The 12,243-nt window shown below is 44.5% G+C and overlaps 1 protein-coding gene across 1 annotated transcript; it reads right to left on the bottom strand.

Annotated features, from left to right (window-relative positions):
* Positions 1-942: 942 nt before the first annotated feature.
* Positions 943-9,490, bottom strand: RUNDC1 (RUN domain containing 1). Its single transcript, XM_089532145.1, has 5 exons — positions 8,998-9,490; positions 6,478-6,636; positions 6,121-6,319; positions 4,974-5,087; positions 943-3,411 (listed from the first exon to the last, which is right to left on the bottom strand). The coding sequence occupies exons 1-5, from the start codon at positions 9,325-9,327 to the stop codon at positions 2,540-2,542; spliced, it is 1,674 nt and encodes a 557-aa protein (XP_089388271.1). The 5' UTR covers positions 9,328-9,490; the 3' UTR covers positions 943-2,539.
* Positions 9,491-12,243: the final 2,753 nt, after the last annotated feature.

A 12,243-nucleotide genomic window follows, 5' to 3' on the forward strand; every position in this document is an offset into this window, starting at 1 on the left:
CCCCCCCCGCCCTCAGAATACATATTCACACACTCACACACACACACATACAACCGGGCATTGCTAATTTGTTGCAAGGGAAGGTCATGGTAACGTTAAAACCAAGCAGGAATGTAGAGAGGAAACAGAGAGGAATGTAGAGAGGGCACGTTGTATCGCGATTGTTAATGTGCATGAGCTGGCTCTCCAGCTGTTTACCGGGCTGTCATGACGTGACCTCCCCTTTCACCCCGGAAGCGTTTAAGGTCGCAACCCATGCAGGGCACCACTGAGCATGTGCGAGGGGGCCGATACGAATCGGCCAATCCTCATGTTGAGCACCGGTGTGACAAAACATTCTGCACTGAATGCACTTCGCGCGAATGCGTATTGGACAATTTGAATCATGCCAATTCGGAGGGGCTCCCAGGTATGATGGTATTGTGCGAAATAACGTGAATTCAAACCGCCCAGTGCTGAAGACCCCCAGTTCCAGACTCATCTGATAAGGGCTCTGGTCACAGTCCAATGTTCAAACCACTACATTATGCTGGCTTTGCATCTTTTTTACTTACACACATTGCTCCACTGCCATCTACTGGAAAAATCATACAGCTGCTCTTCTGCAACACTTGGGGCCAAAGATGGTGCAAAGCAGGATCAGCATTTCCTCCTGTAGCTAAACCCATCCTGGGCAGAGTTTTATATTAATCATAACCATACTGAAAAAATTCTTCACACAGAACTGTAACGTTCTTACTACAGATATTTGACCATGGGCCCCAGAAAAAGTGTGCAAGTAAATTAATTTGCACTCAGTGTGAACCAGAAATATCAATCGGAGCTAGGTAGCTTATCCAGGTATGAGACATTCAGTACTGGAGGAAACACTCAAAAATTACCAAAAAGGTGCAAAGAGACAACTTTTTTTTCTTTTTGAACAAAACAAAAAGCAAAAATTAGTTAGAAACCAAACTGAATTTATTATCAGGAACAGACACAAATCACCATTAATACATTCTCTCGCTTGCACAAAACTGGTCAAAACAAGTATACATACTAACAGAAGACACCCAAGTGATCAGGACAGAGCTTTCTAAAGTGCGTCCAACACATAAACCAAGGGGCATAAGTAGGCATGTACCTACATTAAAACACATCTGTTGCAGGAGAATAATTTACATACACATCACAGGCCAACTAATTTACAGAAATACACAGACTTTACACAGCACAAAAGAGCACCGTTTGCCATTCAGGCTAATCTCTATGCTCTCTAAGCAAGGGTGCTGTCAGAATTTGCTTCAAGACCTACATGGATGCCTTCATCTTCTTAGATCTCACCAACACAGAATGACTGAGAGATTCTGTGTAAAGTTACAGATGCTATGCATTTGGATCTAGGGATCTTTCACAGACCATGTGTGCCTATCCTTTCTGAAGACTACTAGCAGAGCACTATCTGATGTCCAAAGGGACAACTGAGCCACAAGCTAAAGTAGCCCTCCTGATCTCACTATCTGCAGCTGCATCTTTCAATAACATTTTGCTCCAATGAGGGGGGAAATAGCTCAAGAGTGGAACATTTCATCCAAGCCTTGAGTCCACAGATCTGGCATAAGAATCAAATTCAAGGTCATGCAGTCCCAATTTCAAAAATAGCAACTTTGGGCTGGATATCAAAAAACAAGTCAGAGAAGGCAATTTTGTGTACTAGCACAGAGACACCGAAACAAATTGCTTGTTCTTTCAAGGAGGGAGTTAGACAGGCAAGCTCAACATGCTTTTCTCTGTTGATATAAAGCTGGGAAGCACTTCCATTTGACAAAAGTATTTGTGTTTTCTTAGATTCCAAATCAGGATGTTCAACTACAGATTTAGTTCCAGAGTCCTCACACCCTTATTGTCTAGCCAGCTGATACAGGAAGATGCTATGGACATTTCTGACACATACTGTAAGCATAGGCAGAATCCTATTCTAGCACACAAAAACCTAACTGAAAAATTTCCGGAAAATGTTTGGTCCTACAAGTCAAATAACTTAAGGTGATCAACACAGGGAAGTCCCCTGCTCAGATTCTGGGAATCCACTCATTGCCTTTTAGTATGAAACGTCAAGCTTGGGATGGTGTATCTGGCACAGAAGCCTCAAGGAAGATTAAAAAACAAACCCCTTTCTGATGCAGTGCCATTTAGATTTCATCTTGAGTCCATGGGACTTGGAGCAGAAATAGATTCCCATCAGAAGCTCTTCTTGGGAGGAGAGAGGCCCCCTGCTCTGTTGCTAAGCTTGTCTATTGACTCCACCACAAAAATAGTAGGTGCCTTTTAAGGGCAGAGCTTTATGCATATGGACTTCTTCCATACAGCACAACAACATTTGTCTCAACACAAGCCTGCCTGTTCCTAAGAACTTCATGTAGCAGCTCAGCATCAAGAGGCAACCACTAAAGAGCAGCATTGCCTTCCATGTGAACACATAGCAGCGGCCTCCTGGATTGAGAAAAAAGAGCTTCCCCACTCAAAAGGAATTTAGGCAGGCCCCCCGCAGTCCCAAAATTCAAAAGGCATCTTTGATGTTCTTCAGTTGCCGCACAGCCAGGTCCACAGGGAGGCTGAATCGCAGGCTACTGAGGCGGCTGAGGATATTGAGGGCCCCCTCAAAGCCTGTCTGGGCCATGTAGCTCCAGGGCTGGTAGTGGGCTTGGATCAGGGCCCCCGACTTGCAGATGAGGTTGAGCCAGGAGACCAGGCGCTGTTCATTAAGTGCCAGGCACACAAGAGCCTTCAGTTCTGAGTCTGCGCTGCGCTTAAATGGGTCATGCTCAGAGAGGACAGTGTGGATTGCCGATAGCAGACTCTGCTTTGGAGTGGCTGGTGTCTCACCCATCACTGGGAGGGCAAAAGACTGAGAAAGTTTGCGTGCTGGTGACTCCACAAAGGCACGACCATTCTTAGATTTGTAATACTTCACAAAGAGCTCCCATGGATGCATGGCCTGGGGAGAAGAGCTCAACACAGGGAGCAAACAGGCAATGGGTGCTAGAACCAAGCTCATCCCAGGAGATGGGGCATAGAGACCATGGGCCATAAGGTCTCGCAAGGCAGCTGTCAGCTCCTTACGCACAGCCAATGTTAGCTCATCCCGTCCTCCCAAGGAGGCATCCTGGGCACTTGAAAAGCTGATGACATGTTCTGGTTCTTGCAGCTGATACTTTTGAGCTAGTTGCCTGACACGGGCTACAGCCATCTCTAATTTGTTCATTAAGGGTGCATAGTCCCTGTCAGAATGGTCTTTCTGCCATAAATGATGTGGGATTTGTCCAGTTGTACAGCCAAATTGGCTCACTGCAAAGATCTGTAGCACAGCAAGCATTCGGCGCATAAGATGTAGCCCTGTCTCCCGCATCCTTTGAGCATCTTCAGGAGTCACTGCAGAAAGAAAGAGAGAAAAGGCAATATTCCTTAGAGGATCACATACTTCATGCTTCACTAAGGGAACATGCTTCACTAAGGGAGCGTTTCCTGTGATCTGCGGAGCAAAAACACAAAACTCACACCAGGTGGAATGCAGGAAAGATCCTACTGGCCTTAACAGTTAGAGACCACTACTGACTTGCTCTAACATTTTGAACTTTGGGCCTATTTGGTATTTACTTTTCTTTCCTTCTAGCCCTGAAAGGAGGACAAATTATCAAGAAAGCAGAAGTTTGTACATTCAGTTGCCTTCATCTGCATGTAAAACTGGGGAAGCAATAAGTGAAAATGTTAGCAACCTTCCCTCATCACACTCATCCACACTATGAAGCATAAAAACTTCGGTATCCTAACAGCTCTGGCCAATGGAATGCATCTTTAAAACAGGCATTAAAAAGAGTTTCTAAACTTGCCTCTTTTCTGGTTCTTGTGAGAACAAGAAAGCAATATTCTTGTCTTCTTACTAGTACTGGTTCAACTTACACTGTCTGGAAAAGGGACAAGATTTACACTGTGAGTGGGAACTACCTTGAATTCATTTCCTGTGTACAGATTTGGAAAAGGGAATGTAAGAGAGTGGGGTTATTTTACATTTTACAAATGTAAAATAACAGGTGATGAAGAAGACTAGCAGCCATTGTAAGAATGGCAGTAAGAAGAAAATGAAAAAAAGTGTTGAGGCCCAGACTGTTACACTAATTTGGCAACTGTGATGTGAAGGAGGGACCTGAGTAGCTCTTTGATTAAGCTACAGGTCTCTTGCAACACGCATCCATACAGTAAACCCCAGTTTGAAAATCTAAGAGTTAACATTTAACAAGACACCAGCAAACAGTGCTTGCAACAAAAATCATTGCTGGGGGGAGTGCCTTGGTTACTCAGATATTTAAGAATTCCCAGTGGCATGTACATGTTAGCTGCAGCTGGGGAGAAACCGTGGTCATCAAGCAAAAAAGACAAAGCAAGCCTGCAACAATGCCACTTTGCCATGATGAGAGAAGAGTTAAGGCCATAAAGGAGTACCTGAGAAAGCCCTGATGAGAAGGTCACCAGAATTTCTGCCTGACCCCTTCCAAATGAAGTTATAGACTGAGGTACTTCATAACATACACAGGATGCTGGTTGCTGCTCTTGCCAAGACCTCAAAAGGTTAAGAGGAAATAGCTGAAGTATAGGCAGATGGGCCACTGATGTTAAGGGACTGTATGATCCCATCTTCTCTTTGTACAGAGCATTTCATATTTTTGGCTTTCAGTGACTCACTAATTCCCAAATGACAAGCAAAATGACAGTTACCAGGAAAATGACTATTTATGCATGTTTTAAGAAAAGTTTTGGCATGATCTGTTTATTGTTTGTTTTTCTATTACTGAGATACACTTAATAAGCATATTATGGAGATATGAGAAAATTATAAAGGGAAGAACAAAATAAACGTTTTCATTAAAAAATTAAAGGCCATCTGTTGATTAATAAAAAGCCAAGCAATTTCCCCCAAATGCCCCCCAAATGCCCACCTCTGTTGCTTCTGTGGGGCTGCTTGGTGTTTGGCTTGTAGGTGCCACTTCCAGCTTTTCCACTTGAACAGTCACAGTGACCATCCTCTTGTTTTCCTGGGCTGCTGACTTCTTCTGCAAAACCCAAAAGGGAATATTATGACTGAGCATTATATATCTAGGGCACTTTTGGCTGATATGCATGCTAAACACTCTGAATGCCAACCTCCATCCTCTCAATAACACTTCTTCCTGAGCTATGTCTTGTTTCTGTGCTTTTCTTACACTTGAAGGGCTTCCATATACACATGAGAATATTTCAAAGTTCTCTCCCACACTTTCTAGAAGGAATTGCACTTAACTATAGACAGAAGTACCCCTGAGAAGGGAAGCAAAAAGCCCTAAAAGAATATGGATAAACAGCTCAAGCGTATCCTTGTGTAAGAGAAAACATGTTGTGCTGTCATAACAGTTAATAAATTTACCATGATATGGAGTTTCTCTCTGAAATTGCTTTGTTAAAGAATTAAGGCAAACTGCACTGTCCTGGGAAATTGTAGCATTCTGTCAGTAATTTCCAATTTTTTGTGATATCCAATTTGTATCCATTTCCTCTATTGATACACTAGAGCCAATTTTGTGGCCCCTAAGGCCACGCAGTAATTAAAAATGCTATTTTTGGCTGCAAAATGCCTTCTAGGGAACACAGGGGATTTCCACTATACTCTGCCCTTTCAGTCCTGGGCCATCTCAGGTTGAGGAAATGTCTTTTTAAAAAAAGGGAGCAGGAAGCAACTTTTGGTTTCTTCCTGTTATATAAACAGGCTCAATTTATGTATGGGGACCTTTATGTTTAAAATTTCCATTGAATCAATTGATTTGCTCTAGCTGGGTAGCACAAAAACTGTGGGGATTTTATCCCCTCAACAGACAACCTCTGGAGGTTGTTGAAAAGGACAGAGTATTGATGTCCCTTTCTTCCTTTTACTCTCATCTCAGTGACAGCAGGCAACATCTGTTAATTTGGTCAAATTATAGTTATATGTATGTGACTCTGGCATCATGATCCACTAGCTTGCCCCTGCCCCTGGCTGTCTGCATGCATTCCGTATACTCCTTCACCCCCCATATATTGCCTACAATATGTAAGACATGTTTCCCAGCTGACCCTGGATGAAATTGATAAACATCTCAAGATCCCGGATCTGGGTTTTCAGCTGCTCCACCAGCTGTTCCTTCACACGGGCTGGGTTGACAATCTGGGCCACAGCAGCATCCACCTGATGACGCAATTCCTCTGGGGACAGTGAGGCAATGTCCTCACTCAAGTTCATGTCCAACTTCTTGATCAGTTCCTCAATAAGCACCTGCAAAGCCAAACGGGAAAGAAGGCCATACAGTTGAAGGACTTTCCTCCTTTTCATCAGACCCCTGTTCCAAAGAGCTATACATCAACTGGTTTAGCTAAAAGGGGACCTACACAGACAAGCCACAATTAGGTAGCCTGTGCACCAGCAGGCCTCACCTGCTGTCTCTCCATGACCATGGATTGAGGCAGTGCGTCATAGCTGCCTTCCTGGTAGGCAAATGTTTCCAAGTCATCCAACTGGGCCTTCAGCTGCAGGATGAGTTCCCGCTGCTTCTCCTTCCGTGCCTCCAGTTGTTCTTGCTTCTCAAGCTCATTCTGAAACAAGGATAAAACATTTAATTTCATGAATTTGGAAATGAACATCAGCTCCAAAGAGACCTGTCCACACCTCACAGCCTGCAAATCAATCACAGCTTTTGTCTGAAGAAGACATTCCCAACCCTTCAGATCTTTTTTTGACTACAACCCCCATCAGCCCAGGCAACATGGCCAATTTTTGAGGGATAGAAGTTACAGTCCAGAGCACCTGAAGAGGGTGATGGCAGAAGACTGTCCTAGAGCTGATGCTCAGAAATTCTCACCATAGCCATTTCATAGCCTGCTTAGTTCAGAAAACCAAGCCTGTCTGTGAAGCATATTGTATAATTTGAATTAAAAGTATGTGGAGGTATACATGCTAGCAATGCAGGTATTGCTCAGCTGTGTAAACTCACTCTTCTGTAGGCTTTGCAAACACCAATCAAAATATCATAATAAGCTGCAACCTTTTCTGAACCTACAGTCTGCCAGAACTTTCAGGAACACAATGATATGAGATAGATACTTGAACGGCTGACAGCGTGGCTTTGACTCTTGCAGTTAACAAAAGGGGGAAAAAGTGCAAGCCAATAAGCAACTGGCTAATTATAACAATGTAAAGAAAACAGATAAGTGGCCAAACTCAGTCTGTGACGACAGTTTGGACATCAAGTTTCAGATGCATGCAATGTATTTAGTGCTGAGCAACCAGGGAGAGTTTCAACCAACACAATCACTATCCGCAGAAGGAAGGCAGCCTACTGACCTTTTCCAGGATGTAATTTCAGGTAACTCACAGGAACATTATCTGAACAAAGCTGTATGAGGGGATGATTAAGTGCAACAGCAAACACCTTCCATATCAAAGGCACTGAGAAGTACATCAGCATTTATATTTGCACTCCTAAGAACCTCCCTCCTTTTCAGTCACATGAAACTGTAAAATCTGTTTCATCTATGAGCACTTCAAAAGGCCCATAAAGTGGCCATTGGGGATGTTGTGGCTGTTGTTGTGTGCTTTCAAAAAACATCTGATTTATTATAATCTTTGCTGTTGTTAGCTGACTTTGAGTCTTCCCCAGCTAATAGTGACCCTGTGGATTAGATAGCTCCAAGACCCGCTATCCTCCACTGCTCTGCTCAAATCCTGAAGACTCAGGCTCGATTTTGATCAAAGTTTGATCCAAGGTATGGGAATGCTTTCTATGGCCCCATACAGACAGGCCAAAATAAAGCTGCTTCAGGTCACTTTGGAGGTATGCTGTTTAAATAATGCATGCGTACTAAGAGCCCGGAAGCCACACCAAAGCCACAATCCAGTCCTAAGGACTGGTGCACATGTAAACAGCATACCTCCAAAGTGACCTGAAGCAGCTTTATTTTGGCCTGTCTATATAGGGCCAAAGTGACCAAACTGGGAAGCAAACTGGGGTTCCCTCAAGTCACAAGGCGCTGCTTCTGTCATCAATTAACTACTTGAACCACTATGGAAATTTTAGCAAGCCCTTGCTTCTTTATCCACAGATTCAAGCATCCACGACTTGAAAGCATTGAAAAATAATGCATTCCAAAAAGCAGTACTTGGAGAGATCTTGCAGCACCTTTGAGACTCAATGAAAGAAAGAAATTGGCAGCATGAGCTTTCATAGACTTCGGTCTACTTCCTCAGATGCATCTGAGGAAGCAGACTAAAGTCTAGGAAAGCTCATGCTGCCAATTTCTTTCTGTGAGTCTCAAAGGTGCTGCAAGATCTCTCTACGTAATAATAATAATAATAATAATAATAGCAAATGACTCTGAGGAAGTAGACTGGTCTATGAAAGCTCATGCTGCCAACTTTTCCCCTTTCCATTAGTCTCAAAGGTACTCCAAGATCGCTCTTTGTATTCATTCTACAGACTAACATGGCTATATCTTTGAATTCCAAAAAGCAAACCGTTTTGCCATTTTGTATTAAGGGAAACCGGTTTACAATGCCACTGTTTCTTTCTTTCTTGGTGCTTTTTTATTGTTATTATATAACTTTGCAAGCATACTGAAATTGTATTATTTTACAAATTATATTTGCAAAAGGTAGATAAGAGTGGTAGTTGGTTAGGTTTATGTAGGCGTATTTGTGTGTGTGTGTGTGTGTGTATATATATATATAGTTTGTGTTTGTAGACAGAGTGGTTGTTGGTTAGGTTTATGCACATACACCAATATAAACCTAACCGACTACCGCTCTATCTACAAACACAACGAACTCCAACTCCCAGAATTCCATAGCCTTGAGCCAGAACAGAGTTAAAGCGGTGCCAAACCGGGTTATATCTCCAGTGTGGATGCAGTCCGCTATGGCCGCCACGTCGCTGGGGAGAAGGAACGAGGGCGGCTCACCTTTCCGTCCCCCGTCGCGACTCCCTCGAGGGCGGCGGCGCCGAAGCCGAGGCCGGATCCCGGGCATCCTCGGAAGGCGAACTCCTCCAGCTCCCGGAGGAGGCGCTGCTGCTGGGCCGGCCCCGCGCGGGCCACTTGCCGCAGGCGGAACTGGACCTGGGCGAAGTGGGAGGCCAGCGCCAAGAGCGCCGAGTGGAGGCGGCGACGCTCCGCCCGCAGCGACCGCGGGGAGCCCGGCTCGGCCTCCTCCTCCTCCTCTTCAGCCTCGGCCGCCTCGGCCACCGCCCCGACAGGCGCCCAGCGCTCCCCGGGACCCGCCGCTGGCTCCATCCTCGCCGGCGGCAGCGGCCACTGACAGTGACAGCGGCCAACCGGAAGTTCCTACCAGGAGAAAGGAAGATGCCAAAATCCGGCAGACGTAGAGGCATCTATTGTGCACATAGAGCTACGAAAATATAGACAGAAGGAGGCGTCACTTCAGGCAGACGTAGAGGCGTCTATTGTGCTCATAGAGCTACGAAAATGGTGGGCAGAAGGAGGCGTCACTTCCGGCAGACGTAGAGACGTCTGTTGGGCACATAGAGCTACGAAAATGTTAGACAGAAGGAGGCGTCACTTCCGGCAGACGTAGAGATGTCTGTTGTGTACATAGAGCTACGAAAATGTTAGACAGAAGGAGGCGTCACTTCCGGCAGACGTAGCGACGTCTGTTATGCACATAGAGCTACGAAAATATTAGACAGTAGGAAGCGTCACTTCCGGCAGACGTAGCGACGTCTGTTATGCACATAGAGCTACGAAAATGTTAGACAGTAGGAAGCGTCACTTCCGGCAGACGTAGCGACGTCTGTTATGCACATAGAGCTACGAAAATATTAGACAGAAAGAGGCGTCACTTCCGGCAGACGTAGAGGTATCTATTATGCACATACAGCTACGAAAATGGTAGACAGAAGGAAGCGTCACTTCAGGCAGACGTAGAGGCGTCTGTTGTGCACATAGAGCTACGAAAATAGTAGACAGAAGGAGTCGTCACTTACGGCAGACGTAGAGACGTCTATTGTGCACATAGAGCTACGAAAATGTTAGACAGAAAGAGGCGTCACTTCCGGCAGACGTAGCGACGTCTGTTATGCACATAGAGCTACGAAAATTTAGACAGAAGGAGGCATCACTTCCGGCAGTGTGCACATAGAGCTAAGAAAATAGTAGACAGTAGGAAGCGTCACTTCTGGCAGACGTAGAAGCATCTATTGTGCACATAGAGCTACGAAAATGTTAGACAGAAGGAGGCATCACTTCCGGCAGACGTAAAGGCGTCTATTGCGCTCATAGAGCTACGAAAATGGTAGACAGAAGGAGGCGTCACTTCCGACAGTGTGCACATAGAGCTAAGAAAATGGTAGACAGTAGGAATCGTCACTTCCGGCAGACGTAGAGACGTCTGTTGTACACATAGAGCTACGAAAATATAGACAGAAGGAGGCGTCACATCCAGCAGACGTAGAGGCATCTATTGTGCACATAGAGCTACGACATTTTATCAGAAGGAGGCGTCACTACCGCTTGACGTACAGACGTCTGTTGTGCACATAGAGCTACGAAAATTTATAAACTGAACCTTCGGCTCCGACACTGTCACACTACACTCTCATATGCTTCTTCATGAGGCAAACAGGAGAAAAGATATTGGAGATGTTAGGCCTAGAGGCCTGCATTTTGCTGTTTCTGGTCTTTAACTTCAGGTGGTAGGAATGGCTATCTGCAGGCTGGCAGGCACCTCCTACCATCTGAACTAAGACCAGAAACAGCAAAATAATACACACTCATCCCTCCACAATTTGATATTTGCGCATTTGATTGTTCACAAATTTGATGAATGTGTTCTCTCTACGAATATCTAGGTCCTCCAGTGCAACTCTATGGTCAACTTTAACTAAAAGTTGCACTGAAAGACCTAGAAAGGACACTCCACTAGGCCTCCAGCGCAGTTCTATGGTCAGTGTCTGTTGGACATTAACCACAGAGTTGCCCTGGGGGACCTAGAGATTCCTAGAGAGGCATCCTCTCAGGAAAAAGCATGGTGTTTTTGTTACCTGTTGTACGCCGCTTGGATTGCCTGGCAAAAAGCGGGATAGAAATAAACATTTTATTTATTATTTTTATTTTATTTGCGGTTTTCCCATATTCACGAGGGCCTTGTTGTGCCACTAACCCTAGCGAATATGGAGGGACAAGAGTAACACTACTACTACTAATATTTTTTATCCTGTCTCTCCCATCAGATCTAGGCAGGTTACAACAGTAATACTGTACCTAGATAAAAATACCACACATAAATAGATACACAACTCCCTTATCCCTGTTCTTAAAACAAAAATCACATAATTATAAAACAACAGCATTATAAAATACAATTAAAATCACTTTAAATAATATCATAATTAGTGGAGGGAGACCTCTTGAGGCAGATATTGGGCAATCCATATCAGTGGGACTAGGACTGGATAATTCTGGGGTTTGTAGTTTTGTGAGACGTTTAGCCTTCTCTGTCAGAGAGCTCTGGAGCCACAATAAAGTACAATTCCCAGGATTCCCTAGCACTGAGCCAAGGCAGTTGAAGTGGTCTCAAACTGGATTATTGCTGCAGCATGTTTTGGATCAAGGTCTACCATATTTCTGATGGCAGGAGCTGTAGGACCCAGTCAAGAAAAATCTGTGCCATTCCTTTATAAATAAGCCTGTCTTCAAGATGCCACAAGTCTCTGCAATACTTCCCCCCTGCAAAAGACTGCTGCATCTGCACTGCAGCCATAATCTAGTTTGACACCACTTTAAGGGCTGCAACTTCTTTCCACAACTTGGAGAAGAGGGGAAACTGGTAGTGAGCTATTAACTGATTTTGAGCTCAATTAATCAATCAGTCCACAATTTTCTACTAACTTTCCCCTCTTTGACAAAGGTCCAAAACACAATGCAAAAATAATCCACTTCAAAACCACTTTAACAGCCCTGGCTCAATGCTAAGGAATTCTGGTAACTGTAGTTTTGTGAGTGAAGCTCTGATGTCACAACAAAGTACCCACTCCCAGAATTCCATAGCATGGAGCCATGGCCCTTAAAGTGATGTCAAACTGGATTATGGCTGCGTGCAGATGCAGCTAATTAGGTCCTTTCACAGACCAAAAGAGGATCCCTTAAAATTTCTCCTCCCTCCAAGGTGATACACATCTCAAAGGGACTCAG

The sequence above is a fragment of the Sceloporus occidentalis genome, unplaced genomic scaffold (assembly GCF_023333645.1).
Source record: "Sceloporus occidentalis isolate IW3139 unplaced genomic scaffold, rSceOcc1.0.p SCAF_7, whole genome shotgun sequence".
Taxonomy (NCBI): Eukaryota; Metazoa; Chordata; class Lepidosauria; order Squamata; family Phrynosomatidae; genus Sceloporus; species Sceloporus occidentalis.